Genomic DNA, 13,283 nt, shown 5'->3' with positions numbered 1-13,283 from the left:
AGCTCATTCTTACAGGTGGGGGGACAGGTCAGCCACTTGAGGATGCACTCAGGCGTCGTTGAGTGGTCCGGGGGTAGATCTCTCTTACAGAGAGAGCTCATCATCGCCTGAGGGAGAACCAAAGTCAGTCTCTTGACCTGCGTGAATGAAAAATTCTGAATTTGATTAAAAAAAAATCATAACAAACTTACAGGGATGTTGTGTTCAACGGCAATTACTTTGAAGACATCCTCCTGTATTTTCTTCAGACACTTATATTTGTCACAGCTACCCCACACAAGATGTGCAGACACGGCAAAGGTGAGGTACGCTGTAAGACAGGAGTTAAACACACACACTCAATCTCAGCATGCGTACCCAACATTAACCTGTAAATATCCCCTCAAAATGAAGTCCACTGTACAACTGGCGAGAAAAAATTCAATCATTTACCGATGAAATATGTCTTGTTCATCATTGTCCTAATTTGAGAGGTCTTTGGAGTGATGACAGTCATGTTACTGAAGCTTTATACATCCATCAACACCCCTTCTCATCGATGGTGACCTCCCAGAACACGTCATACACATAGTGAAGATTGAAACGCACTCATGTTCATATCAGGAGATCATCTGATACATAGAACCACACAGCATGGGATCTAGTGATTCAGAGGGAACCATGGATCTGAGTGTCTGAGCATCCATGCTTGTGTTGTGTTGATGACACAAGACCAGAGTACAGCTCGAATTGGAAGTTACCAAGGTTACCAAGGACAGATGAAACAGACTGACCGTAAAGAAGATCATTCAGTTCAATACTAATTTCAGTTCCCAACATAAAAAGATCATTCCTGATTATAAAAAAAAAAGTAACTTTAGCCTTTGATGTAGTTAAATGTCATGACCTCTGAGTAAATGAGGTCTTATAATCAGGTCTATAATCAAGTTTAACCTTACTATAGTTTTTTCCCAAATGTTTACACGCGTTTTCTGAATCTTCTGGCTCATTTTCTCGAAACTTCAAACACAAAATGCAAAACTCACAAACCTCTAACAAAAACGAACACTGCATTCAAAATTCCTTAATTAATTAATTAAAATGATTTTTTTTCTAAAGTCTACACACAAAAACACAAAACACAAAATGTACGAAAAAATAAATGATCCTCTCTCCTATTTCGCTCTGACCTCATGACCTCTCCAGCACAAGCAATGTTTCCATGGTGAAGGCGTCCGTCGATTCTGCAGAAGATCCGAAAATGATATTGGTTAAGCTAAAAAAACATTTTCAATTTTCAATATCAAATGACATAACTGTAACATTGGCCAACAATCATTGAGTTTAGGCCTACTGCTATGTCAGAATACAGTATAGCCTACTACAGTAGGCCTATGCATGCATATAAAAAGCAGTAGTTAGTGTAGATAGTAGGTAACATTACCGGTTCTCATGTGTGAAGGTACGGGTGACAGATGCAGGTGGTTCAAGTTGGGCTGAACTCTCTGCCCAGCGTCCCTCATACTCAACCCATGACTGAGCACATGGTCAACATGACAGATCCAACCAGGGCCTCATGGTTGAGGTTGACCTGATCAGGGCGTCGTGGTTGAGGTTGACCTGGTCAGGGCCTCATGGTTGAGGTTGACCTGATCAGGGCCTCATGGTTGAGGTTGACCTGATGAGGGCCTCATGGTTGAGGTTGACCTGATCAGGGCCTCATGGTTGAGGTTGACCTGATCAGGGCCTCGTGGTTGAGGTTGACCTGATCAGGGCCTCGTGGTTGAGGTTGACCTGATCAGGGCCTCATGGTTGAGGTTGACCTGGTCAGGGCCTCATGGTTGAGGTTGACCTGATCAGGGCCTCATGGTTTAGGTTGACCTGGTCAGGGCCTCATGGTTGAGGTTGACCTGGTCAGGGCCTCATGGTTGAGGTTGACCTGGTCAGGGCCTCATGGTTGAGGTTGACCTGGTCAGGGCCTCATGGTTGAGGTTGACCATGCTGATCCCATCTGAGACAATCTGTCCTTCCTCGTCTCTTCCTCTGTCCTTCCTCTTCCTCATTCCTTCACCTTTGACCTCCATTTCCCTCCAGAACAGGAGATCTCCCCTGTGGCCTTTTAAAAAACTGTAGGCTAATATAATCTATAAATCATTTCCTGTAAATGTGTGGTAGTTAAAAACTAAACATTGAGAAGCACTTTGAAAATAAGTGTAAGACAAGTTACATCACTGTGACAGGAAAGGTTGAGGAGGGAGGAGTTCCCCCCGCCAACGGTGTACGCTGTCATCGATAAACGTCATCACTGGTCTCCATCAGGACAGGTTGAAGATAACGAGCAGTAAATCACAGCCGTGGATCACACCTGGCGCTCATTGAACAGGGTAGCTGGGACCCGGATGACGTCTTCAGCGCGTGGATGAAGAACGATAACATGGATAACAAGTAGAGTTAATTAAGATGTCGTCTAAATTTATTAGATGTAATCAAATTTCTAATCTAATGAGAAAATGGCAGGAAATGACTCGCATGCACAGAAAGCACATCATATTTATTATGAGCAAGTTTCTCAAGCGATAAGCAAATGATCCAACAGTGCTTTACAAAAGACAAGGCAATTCTTATGTCCTAAAATCCCTGACTTCAATCATCCAAATGCATTAATAATTATATTTTTCCATTACACATTATTTAATCTCAAATTATCGGCCTACTGAGATTAACTGTACGTTGTGCAAGTGTCAAAATGTGAACTTAAATCTATTACGTACCAACATACAGTATACAACATTATCACTAGAAAGCAAATAATAATTTAAAGACATTTATATCACTTTACTGTACATTTTGTACATATATCTCTGGAAGATTGGCACAAACATTTCTCTGATAGTGCCAACACAAATCCACAAGCAACAAACAGCCACAGTCATACCATCCAGTTGTAATGGAGAATTGAAAGGACCACTGATACATATGCCAGGATAAATTGGCGTCAGTAGTCGTGCAAAACAGAGTCAGAGACTGATCATGTCAAAACAGAGTCAGAGACTGATCATGTCAAAACAGAGTCAGAGATTGATCAAGTCAAAACAGAGTCAGAGACTGATCATGTCGAAACAGAGTCAGAGACTGATCAAGTCAAAACAGAGTCAGAGACTGATCATGTCGAAACAGAGTCAAAGACTGATCATGTCGAAACAGAGTCAGAGACTGATCATGTCGAAACAGAGTCAGAGACTGATCAAGTCAAAACAGAGTCAGAGACTGATCAAGTCAAAACAGAGTCAGAGATTGATCAAGTCAAAACAGAGTCAGAGACTGATCAAGTCAAAACAGAGTCAGAGACTGATCAAGTCAAAACAGAGTCAGTGACTGATCATGTCAAAACAGAGTCAGAGACTGATCGTTTTAAACTTTGGACGCAAATATTCTCCGTTTCGCAGGACAACTGACAAACCAGCGAGAAAATATCATTTGGCTCTTGAAATATATATTTTACATTTTGTATGACCACTCATAAGGATCGCTATTCTGATGTTATGGATCATATTACACCTGAAGTACTTAGTGACACAGTGGAAATGTTGAAAAACAAAAAGTGTGACGAGCACAAAAAGTGCCACATGGAACAAGAAGGTTTCAACTGGAGGGGGCGGGGCACTAGCCAACCAATCAGACAACTCGTAATCAAGCAGCGTCTCTCTCTCTCAGGCGTTCTTCAGTAGGGTGGAGTAGATCATCTTGGTGATCTGCAGCACGGCGGCGTGCAGCGAGTACTGCACCACGATGGCGCCGAAGCCCTTGTAGAACCCCGCCGGGCCCTCCTCGCGCCGGATGGCGTTGACGCAGTCCCTCATGCCCTCGTACTGCGTGTTGATGGGCAGCACCTCGAAGCCCAGGTCCGTGTTGTCGATGATGGTGCGCGTCCCCTGGACATGCAGCCGGTGCAGCACCGTCTCCAGCGGGTAGAGCAGGACGTCGGCGCAGAGGCTGGCCAGGAAGCTGGCCACGAGTTCGGGGAAGTAGGCGTCCAGCATGCTCTGGACCGTCTCCGAGCCGTCGGGCGGCGGCCGGTGGTGGGCGGGGCCTCCGCGGCGCAGCAGGAAGAGGACCAGCTTCTGCACGGCGGAGCTGACGACGTAGTGGAGCACGCCGTGGAGCACGGTGGGGAAGGCCAGCCCCCAGAGGGGGAGGAGACGCTTGCTGTGGGGGACCCCCATGCCCACCACGCGACCCACCCCCTCCTTCACACAGTCCAGGATGCCAGGGTTGTCCCGGATGATCTCGCTCTGGTGACACACACACACACACACACACACACACACACGCACACACACACACACACACGCACACACACACACACACACACACACACACACACACGCACACACACAAGCGAGGGACAAGGGGAGGAAGAATGGGGATAGGTTGGTAGAGCGGGTCGTCAATGATCGAAGGGTCAGACTGGTCCTAGAGTGTAGACTGGTCCTAGAGTGTAGACTGGTCCTAGAGTGTAGAGACTGGTCCTAGAGTGTAGACTGGTCCTAGAGTGTTAAGACTGGTCCTAGAGTGTAGACTGGTCCTAGAGTGTAGACTGGACCTAGAGTGTAGACTGGACCTAGAGTGTAGAGACTGGTCCTAGAGTGTAGACTGGTCCTAGAGTGTAGACTGGTCCTAGAGTGTAGACTGGTCCTAGAGTGTAGACTGGACCTAGAGTGTAGACTGGTCCTAGAGTGTAGAGACTGGTCCTAGAGTGTAGACTGGTCCTAGAGTGTAAAGACTGGACCTAGAGTGTAGACTGGTCCTAGAGTGTAGACTGGACCTAGAGTGTAGACTGGACCTAGAGTGTAGACTGGACCTAGAGTGTAGACTGGACCTAGAGTGTTAAGACTGGTCCTAGAGTGTAGAGACTGGACCTAGAGTGTAGACTGGACCTAGAGTGTAGACTGGATCTAGAGTGTAAAGACTGGACCTAGAGTGTAGACTGGACCTAGAGTGTAGACTGGTCCTAGAGTGTAGAGACTGGACCTAGAGTGTAGACTGGACCTAGAGTGTAGAGACTGGTCCTAGAGTGTAGACTGGACCTAGAGTGTAGACTGGTCCTAGAGTGTAGAGACTGGTCCTAGAGTGTAGACTGGTCCTAGAGTGTAAAGACTGGTCCTAGAGTGTAAAGACTGGTCCTAGAGTGTAGAGACTGGTCCTAGAGTGTAGACTGGTCCTAGAGTGTAGACTGGTCCTAGAGTGTAGACTGGACCTAGAGTGTAGACTGGTCCTAGAGTGTAAAGACTGGACCTAGAGTGTAGAGACTGGACCTAGACTGTAGAGACTGGACCTTCAGTACTGACCTGCACCGTTTCAATGAGGCTTGCTGAGTAGAACGGCATGGCAACCACGTAGGTCAACCTGCGAACGAGAGACAGGCGCGATGACTGTACCCGCTCAGCGCAAACAGATAGAGATCAACACCTGGAGTCACAACAATCTGATAACCGCCGATGACTGAACCCGCTCAGCGCAAACAGATAGAGATCAACACCTGGAGTCACAACAATCTGATAACCGCCGATGACTGTACCCGCTCAGCGCAAACAGATAGAGATCAACACCTGGAGTCACAACAATCTGATAACCGCCGATGACTGTACCCGCTCAGCGCAAACAGATAGAGATCAACACCTGGAGTCACAACAATCTGATAACCGCCGATGACTGTACCCGCTCAGCGCAAACAGATAGAGATCAACACGGGAGTCACAACAATCTGATCACCGCCGATGACTGTACCCGCTCAGCGCAAACAGATAGAGATCAACACCTGGAGTCACAACAATCTGATCACCGCCGATGACTGAACCCGCTCAGCGCAAACAGATAGAGATCAACACCTGGAGTCACAACAATCTGATCACCGCTGAGGTAAAGTCCCTTCAAGATCATCACTCAAGATCTCCTCGGAAGTAATGTCTGTGCAATGAATGAATATTACACGGGATTCCCGCGTTCTCCAGCCCCGTGAGACCGGACTCTTTTCGTTGTTGTTATTGAGTCTTTTTCTGCAACAGCTGCACTTATGGCTGTGTTTATTCAGCTAACGCTAACGTTAGCGCTCGCTGCTTCGGGAGACTGTTTTACTAGCAGGCTGTATTTCATTTTCACACATCAACTACAGGAACCAATCAGGGGCTGAGAAACAGGAAGTGACCTCGCGAGATCAGGATGGTCTCACGAGGCTACCCTTCCACCACACAGAGGGCCGGTTTCCCTGATAGAGATTATATCTGGACTAGGACTAGGAAGGTCTTCCGATGGATATCCCCACTGACATGTTAAATCTAGGACTAGGCCCCGAGAAGCACCTGCACCTGTCAACTACTCAACACATCAAATCATCTGAACGCCTGTCGTCAGGACATCCCAGACTTCATGACTTACCCTTTAAGGACAAGATGGCCGACCACTTGCTTTGGGTTCCATTTATGAGAGAGTTCCCTGGGAACAGACATAGAAACAGACATGAAATAGATCAGTCATCCACCAAAACACATGAAATAGATCAGTCATCCACCAAAACACACGAAATAGATCAGTCATCCACCAAAACACATGAAATAGATCAGTCATCCACCAAAACACACAAAATAGGTCAGTCATCAAACAGATGGCACAGTAGCACATCTCAGTTTCCAGTCAAGAAGGACAAAAATATTAAAATGACACTTATTTATTGGCTCACATCAAATCAAATCAACACACAGAACATTCAGTTTCTACTCAAGATTCAAGATCTGTTTTATTGTCTGTTTTTGTGCGTGGCTGTAAGCCAGCGCCCCTAGGATAGGGTGTGTTCATACCGTGGCAGAGTAGTGCATTCACTAATGATGCCCTCTGTTCCCAGGGTCACCCCCTGGACCACGAAGGTGCTGCCCATCCCTTTCCACAGCGCCTTGGGACCCTGTGGGCAGACACACACACACACACTGGACTCTAATGGAACCACAGCATTAGGCCTTCCCTATCATAGTCCCACATTAGAGTTAGTCCTTCATTATAATCTGACTCTGAATATATATATATATATATATATCCATAAGGGCATGTATGGCTGTCCAATACGTATCAGCATGCCACAACCTGAGGGACAGTGAATGACCTAGACACACACACACACACGTGCGCACACAAACATACATATACACATTGTGATGATTATTATTATTATTACTATTTATTGCAGCATTTCTTATTCATATATTATCAGCTCTTTTTGTTTGTTTCTTTCTTTCTTAATTAGTACTATGCTTTGCCAATATTTACATTCTGAGTATTTCCTGCCAATAAAGCTTATTGAATTGAATTGAGAGAGAGGGAGAGAGAGAGGGAGAGGGAGAGGGAGAGGGAGAGGGAGAGAGAGAGAGAGAGGGAGAGAGAGCGAGAGGAAGAGGAAGAGGGAGAGAGAGAGAGCGAGAGGGAGAGAGAGAGAGAGAGAAAGAGAGAGAGAGAGAGAGAGAGGGAGAGAGAGAGAGAGAGAGATAGAGAGAGAGAGGAAGAGAGAGAAAGAGAGAGACAGAGAGAGAGAGAGAGGCGCTTACCTGGCTCTTGGTGACGTTGTACATGACAGTCATGGCAGTGAGAGGTGAGAGGTGGTAGCAGCGGGCGTGGTAGTTAACCTGTGAGGAACAGACAGACAGTTATGGATTACATTCCCGGTGAATAACAGAGAATCTGACCTGTCTCAATAATGGACATGTACTGTATTTGCACCAGGGTTGGCTGCCTTACAGCATGCGCCACAAAGACAGATATCTGCTATTATATCAGACTGAAGACGATATTTTGGCTTTTCAAAGTTGCAGTCAGGGCTATACAGTTTAAAAGGGCAGTGTGTAGTTTTTGGCGACATACATCTAGTGGTGACGTTCCAAATTGCAACCAAATTCAATACAATTACATTGAATTCAACATGGCGGCCTCTATGGAGGGACCCGCTCCATGTTGTAGATATAAAGGGCTCATTCTAAGGTAAGGAAAATGTAACAATTCTTACTTTCATGGGATTTTACACTAATTCAAACATACTTATGAAATTCGATTCAATTTCTGTCAAATCCGTTCATTTTATTTTCACAACTAGATGTCGCCAAAAAACTACACACTGCACCTTTAATCTTGTGCTCACCTGACACTGTCTCCGGAACACGATGCAGGGGTGGGCCAGGACGTTCTCTGTGAACAGACTGAGAAGAGGACAGGTGATTCACTGTGACTGTTCACTGTCCGTACGCATGTGACAAATAAAGTTCTGACTCGGAATGAATCATTATGATGTTTGGTCAAAAACAGTTTTTAGTGATGACTAAATCTTATAATCTTATAACAAGGAAAGCCGTGGTTGAGAACTGAATTACCTGGCAAGTCCGATTCCAAACCCAGCGAATCTGTTCAATGGCTCTACAAGAGAAACATGAACATAGTCAAACTGCGCCAATCAGATTCAATCGCTGAAGACTATTTTCTAAGGGTACCCCCGAAAAAAACACGCTTAGCGCCGCCCAAGACGATTGTGATTGGTTTAAAGAAATATAGTGTTTTTTACTCTATCCCAGAATGATCATGGGTTGCAGCTATCTCTGGTCCAGGGTGCCCTCACTAGCTCTGGTCCAGGGTGCCCTCACTAGCTCTGGTCCAGGGTGCCCTCACTAGCTCTGGTCCAGGGTGCTCTCACTAGCTCTGGTTCAGGGTGCCCTCACTAGCTCTGGTCCAGGGTGCCCTCACTAGCTCTGGTCCAGGGTGCCCTCACTAGCTCTGGTCCAGGGGGCCCTCACTAGCTCTGGTCCAGGGGGCCCTTACTAGCTCTGGTCCAGGGGGCCCTTACTAGCTCTGGTCCAGGGTGCCCTCACTAGCTCTGGTCCAGGGTGCCCTCACTAGCTCTGGTCCAGGGTGCTCTCACTAGCTCTGGTTCAGGGTGCCCTCACTAGCTCTGGTCCAGGGTGCCCTCACTAGCTCTGGTCCAGGGTGCCCTCACTAGCTCTGGTCTAGGGTGCCCTCACTAGCTCTGGTCCAGGGTGCCCTCACTATCTCTGGTCCAGGGTGCCCTCACTATCTCTGGTCCAGGGTGCCCTCACTATCTCTGGTCCTGGGTGCCCTCACTAGCTCTGGTCCAGGGTGCCCTCACTAGCTCTGGTCCAGGGTGCCCTCACTATCTCTGATCCAGGGTGCCCTCACTAGCTCTGGTCCAGGGTGCCCTCACTAGCTCTCTGGTCCAGGGTGCCCTCACTAGCTCTGGTCCAGGGTGCCCTCACTAACTCTGGTCCAGGGTGCCCTCACTATGTAATCAAGATTTAAGGTAAAGAAATGTAATCAAGATTTAAGGTCTGACTGTAGTGAAGAATAATTGGGATGCTGCGAAATTTCAATGACACAGCGGAAGAAGACAAAAAAATGAAGCGAGCAAAGTGCAGTCCGGCACGGGACGTGCTTATCAATTAATCGACTATCGTTCGTTAAGTTTAACAGTTAGAGCGTTTAGAGTGTTGTGGAGGTATGTATACTTTCTATCTATCTATCTATCTATCTATCTATCTGTCTGTCTGTCTGTCTGTCTGTCTGTCTGTCTGTCTGTCTATCTATCACCCTGGACCAGAGTTAGGCTGCAGTCAGACCTTCTTCGCTTAAACGAAGTGAGGGGTGGAGATAGGTCTGGCTATGGACTAGGTGGGAGACCATGACCAGTAGCGCCCCCAGGTGGTGTGCTCTGGTACATGTAGCCTACATGTGTGATGGACGAACGTACGCACGAACTAATAACGTACAGGGGTCGATAGAGTCCCTTCCATCGGATGGGGGGCAACTAGGAGCTATGTTAGAGCTGAATCACATTTCAAATGCTGCAAAGCCATCACAGTTACATGCACAGTTATTCATTCCCGGAAGTTTACACAGGAAGACAGAAGACGTAGGCCTACGTTATCTCCAACGACAATACGTAAGAGAGAGAATGCGTCCCTGGCCTATGTTTAAATGTGTTCAGCCAAATATATAGATGATTTATTGGTTTGTGTTCACGTTGGATGAGACGTGTATCCCGGAGGCACAGCTGGTCCCCTACCGGCTGGAGGAGCCGCCGGCTGAGCATCTTCAGCACCGCTGGGTCCCCCAGGGGCCCCGGACTGCAGGTTTCGGCTCCCTGGGATATCTGGAGGGGTTGTGACCCAATGCTGAAGGTCCACATTAGACGAGGTATTGAATGACCTCCCGGTGAAGCCCCCGGTGTAGGGAGGGTCCTCCCTTCCCCGGTAACCTGAGCCATCCTCCCTTCCCCTGTACCCTCCTAAGCCATCGAAGCTGTCTGGTCGCCGGGATGTCATCCTGAATTGTCGCGACAGCTCCTTGAAATCCCACCGATCCTTACAATCTGGACTGAATCTAAGAGTAACACATTGAAGACGAATAACAACCGCGATGTAATATCTAATCAGGCCACTGTTAAGATAACTAGATATCTACTGATTACCAAAGCAAGGCTTCGTATCATAGCAAGCAAACAACAATCGAACTGTCAGATCAACCGGAAACCTCATTCACTTCCGCGTCTATAAGGCATTATGGGAAATGAAGTTTTTTGTGACCTTGTTTGAACTCGGCTGTGTGCCTCCATGGAAACACTGCAAACATATAACTTTAGCTAGAAGTGACACCAGTGAAACTTAGGAGCAATAACCATGATTCTCCAGACACATGATCTATAAATTCGCAAGATGCCAATTGTGAAAATCCCAGTGGTTCATCATTTAGGTGTAATTTCACAAACACATAAAGAGGATTTACAAAAAAGACTTTTCAAACAAGCTGAAGAAATCAGAACCACAAAACATTCAACAGCTGTCAGGTAGGAAAAGACTTAACTTATGGAGGTATTATCTCCTTCTGAAATCCCATTGCTAGGCAACATTATAGGCTATCGGGGGTTAATATTCCTAGTTAATATGTCCTGTCCTGTCCTGCACCCTGTCCTATATCGTCTGCAACAGTGTAGGCCTGAACCTTAACCATAGTCAAACTCCTAGTATGTGTGTGAACCATATACATGGCCAATAAAACAGATATTGAATCTTGAATCTAATGTCCTCAATCATTTAGACTCTAATTGTACACAATGAATAATCATTAAAGCTATATTTGCAACATCATTTGTTCTTTTTTCCTGACAGAAACCCTTTTCAAATCAGCGAAGAGTTTATCAAACAGTACAATCTTCCCCGTGGCTCTGTTGAGCAGGAGAAGTATGTTGAACTGGCCAAACAACTACTCAGCCGCAGCAAGGTTAGACCTCCCACAATGCTTCTAACTGTGGGGTCAGTTGGACCAGAGCAACACCACCTTTTTAGGCAATGTAAACGAGTGCACCCAAAGTCTTCACCACCAGATGGCGACAAAGACCTGCTAAATGTATTACTTGTTGAACTCAACTGCTACAATAATATATTAACAAAGCTGTAACCAATCATGCAAATATACACACTGCATAATTTATAAGCTGTTTTTGTACAGCTATGCTAATACTGTTTATAGTAAGTGCACCATTACTTTGTATGTAGCAGTAATTCGGTGTGTGTATTTGTCCAACAGCGCAGAGCAGGACTTAACTGCATGGGAGAGGGAGCCTTCGTAGATCTGCCCATGGCATGGACAGAGCTCCTCTTGTTTAGTTTGTGCTGCCATGGAGAAATTCAAAATGGTGGGTGTGATGAGAGAACCTAACCAGCATATATTCTCTCCTATAGGAGAGAGTGTAACTCTTTTTTTCTTCAGTTTTACAGATTTTCAGTTACTGATAGATGTTTAGGGCCTACTTGTTGTATGTAACGGCAATAAAGTCATGGCTATAGGCCTAGAAACACAAATGACACATTGGAATGAAATATGTAAAGCTTCCTGTATTTCTGCTCTTAGATGCGCTGGATGCTCTGTTGGTGTCGCTGGACCATGCGCCGGTGCAGGTAGAGCAGATCCCAGGCCTGTTTTACCTGGCCGAGTCTCTTCTGTACTGGATCAGAACCGATGCCTCACAGAAGCACGACCTCTACGCCTGTGAGGTCAAGGTGCTCAAGGTAGTGAGTCAGGGTCCAGGTGTCTTTAGTGAATGCACAGGTTCATCCTGTGTGCGGTAGTGTGGGGGTTTAATACCTGATACTGTTGTTTGTCTTGTACCCTTTCTGTGGGAAAATAAGTACTTCAAATGGTAAATGGACTGCACTTATATAGCGCTTTTCCACCTTAGCGGTACTCAAAGCGCTTTACAATGGCCTCTCATTCACCCATTCACACACACATTCACACACCAATGGCGGTAGCTGCCATGCAAGGTGCTAACCTGCTCATTGGGAGCAATTTGGGGTTAGGTGTCTTGCTCAAGGACACTTCGACATGTGGACAGTCGGAGCTGGGATTCGAACCACTGACCCTTCGATCATTGAACGACCCACTCTATCAGCTGAGCTACAGCCGCCCCAATAAATAAATAAATTGGATCAGAAGAGATCCAGGACACCAGTAGTTTGGTATTTAGCATCATAAGCCCTGTTATAAGTTTATTTATGATCTTATACAGTGATCCATATAAACATGTTGGTGCAGTCTTGAGATATTAGTCCTCATTGCTCATGTCACAGCTGAGTTCACAGTGGATCTCTGGGATAAACCCGTCGTCATGGGCCTTAATATGTCCATAGAGATCTATTGTGTATTACTTACCTGTAGTACTAATATCTCAAGAGTGCTTGACTACTACTTTAATTGATTGTTGTTGATGGTAAACGTTGTCTTTTCTTCTCTGCCAGCTGGGATATTTGGTGTTTTTGAGACTCTATCTCTTTCACATCTCTGGTCACCTGAATGGATACCAAAGAAGCAGGTCCCACCTCCGCAGTTTCTTAAAAGGTAAAGAAGTCAAACACACACACTCACCAACACACACACACACACACACACACACACTCACCAACACATTACACTCTGCATACTCACTGTATAAACACTGACTGCACAACGTTTTATACATTGTTCTTTTCTTTAGCTTATCCTTCTGATTGTGATAATGAACCATCAGTTCTGCAGTGCCCACTCTAATATGAACTAGTTCAACCAATACAGTGAACTAAGTTTCCACAAAGCCTCGCCCTGAACACACATACCACAACGTGTGTGCCATAGTGATATGTATATAAAAACAACAGTAACAGTATATAAAAATATCGCACACATTAACACATTTTACTTGTACAGTACATAAACACACCACACGC

The 13,283-nt window shown here is 46.0% G+C and overlaps 2 protein-coding genes across 2 annotated transcripts in view; one reads left to right on the top strand and one right to left on the bottom strand.

The window, feature by feature from the left end:
- Positions 1-2,563: 2,563 nt before the first annotated feature.
- slc25a46 (solute carrier family 25 member 46) lies at positions 2,564-10,486 on the bottom strand. The gene is made up of 8 exons (XM_084461275.1): positions 10,088-10,486; positions 8,388-8,430; positions 8,159-8,216; positions 7,572-7,649; positions 6,834-6,934; positions 6,415-6,471; positions 5,328-5,385; positions 2,564-4,271 (listed from the first exon to the last, which is right to left on the bottom strand). The coding sequence occupies exons 1-8, from the start codon at positions 10,344-10,346 to the stop codon at positions 3,690-3,692; spliced, it is 1,236 nt and encodes a 411-aa protein (XP_084317401.1). The 5' UTR covers positions 10,347-10,486; the 3' UTR covers positions 2,564-3,689.
- A 250-nt stretch (positions 10,487-10,736) lies between these two features.
- tmem232 (transmembrane protein 232) overlaps positions 10,737-13,283 on the top strand; it is a gene marked incomplete at both ends in the record, with an annotated part of 9,071 nt that continues 6,524 nt past the window's right edge. The window contains 5 exons of the mRNA XM_084455672.1: positions 10,737-10,867; positions 11,190-11,301; positions 11,608-11,686; positions 11,932-12,089; positions 12,819-12,918. Coding sequence (XP_084311798.1) covers positions 10,737-10,867; positions 11,190-11,301; positions 11,608-11,686; positions 11,932-12,089; positions 12,819-12,918 — 580 coding nt within the window. The remainder of the gene's footprint in view (positions 10,868-11,189; positions 11,302-11,607; positions 11,687-11,931; positions 12,090-12,818; positions 12,919-13,283) is intronic.

The sequence above is a fragment of the Borostomias antarcticus genome, assembly GCF_949987555.1.
Source record: "Borostomias antarcticus genome assembly, chromosome: 2".
In the NCBI taxonomy this organism is placed as follows: Eukaryota; Metazoa; Chordata; class Actinopteri; order Stomiiformes; family Stomiidae; genus Borostomias; species Borostomias antarcticus.
The sequence above is the reverse complement of the archived record's forward strand: the minus strand, read 5'-3'. Positions and strand labels throughout refer to the sequence as shown.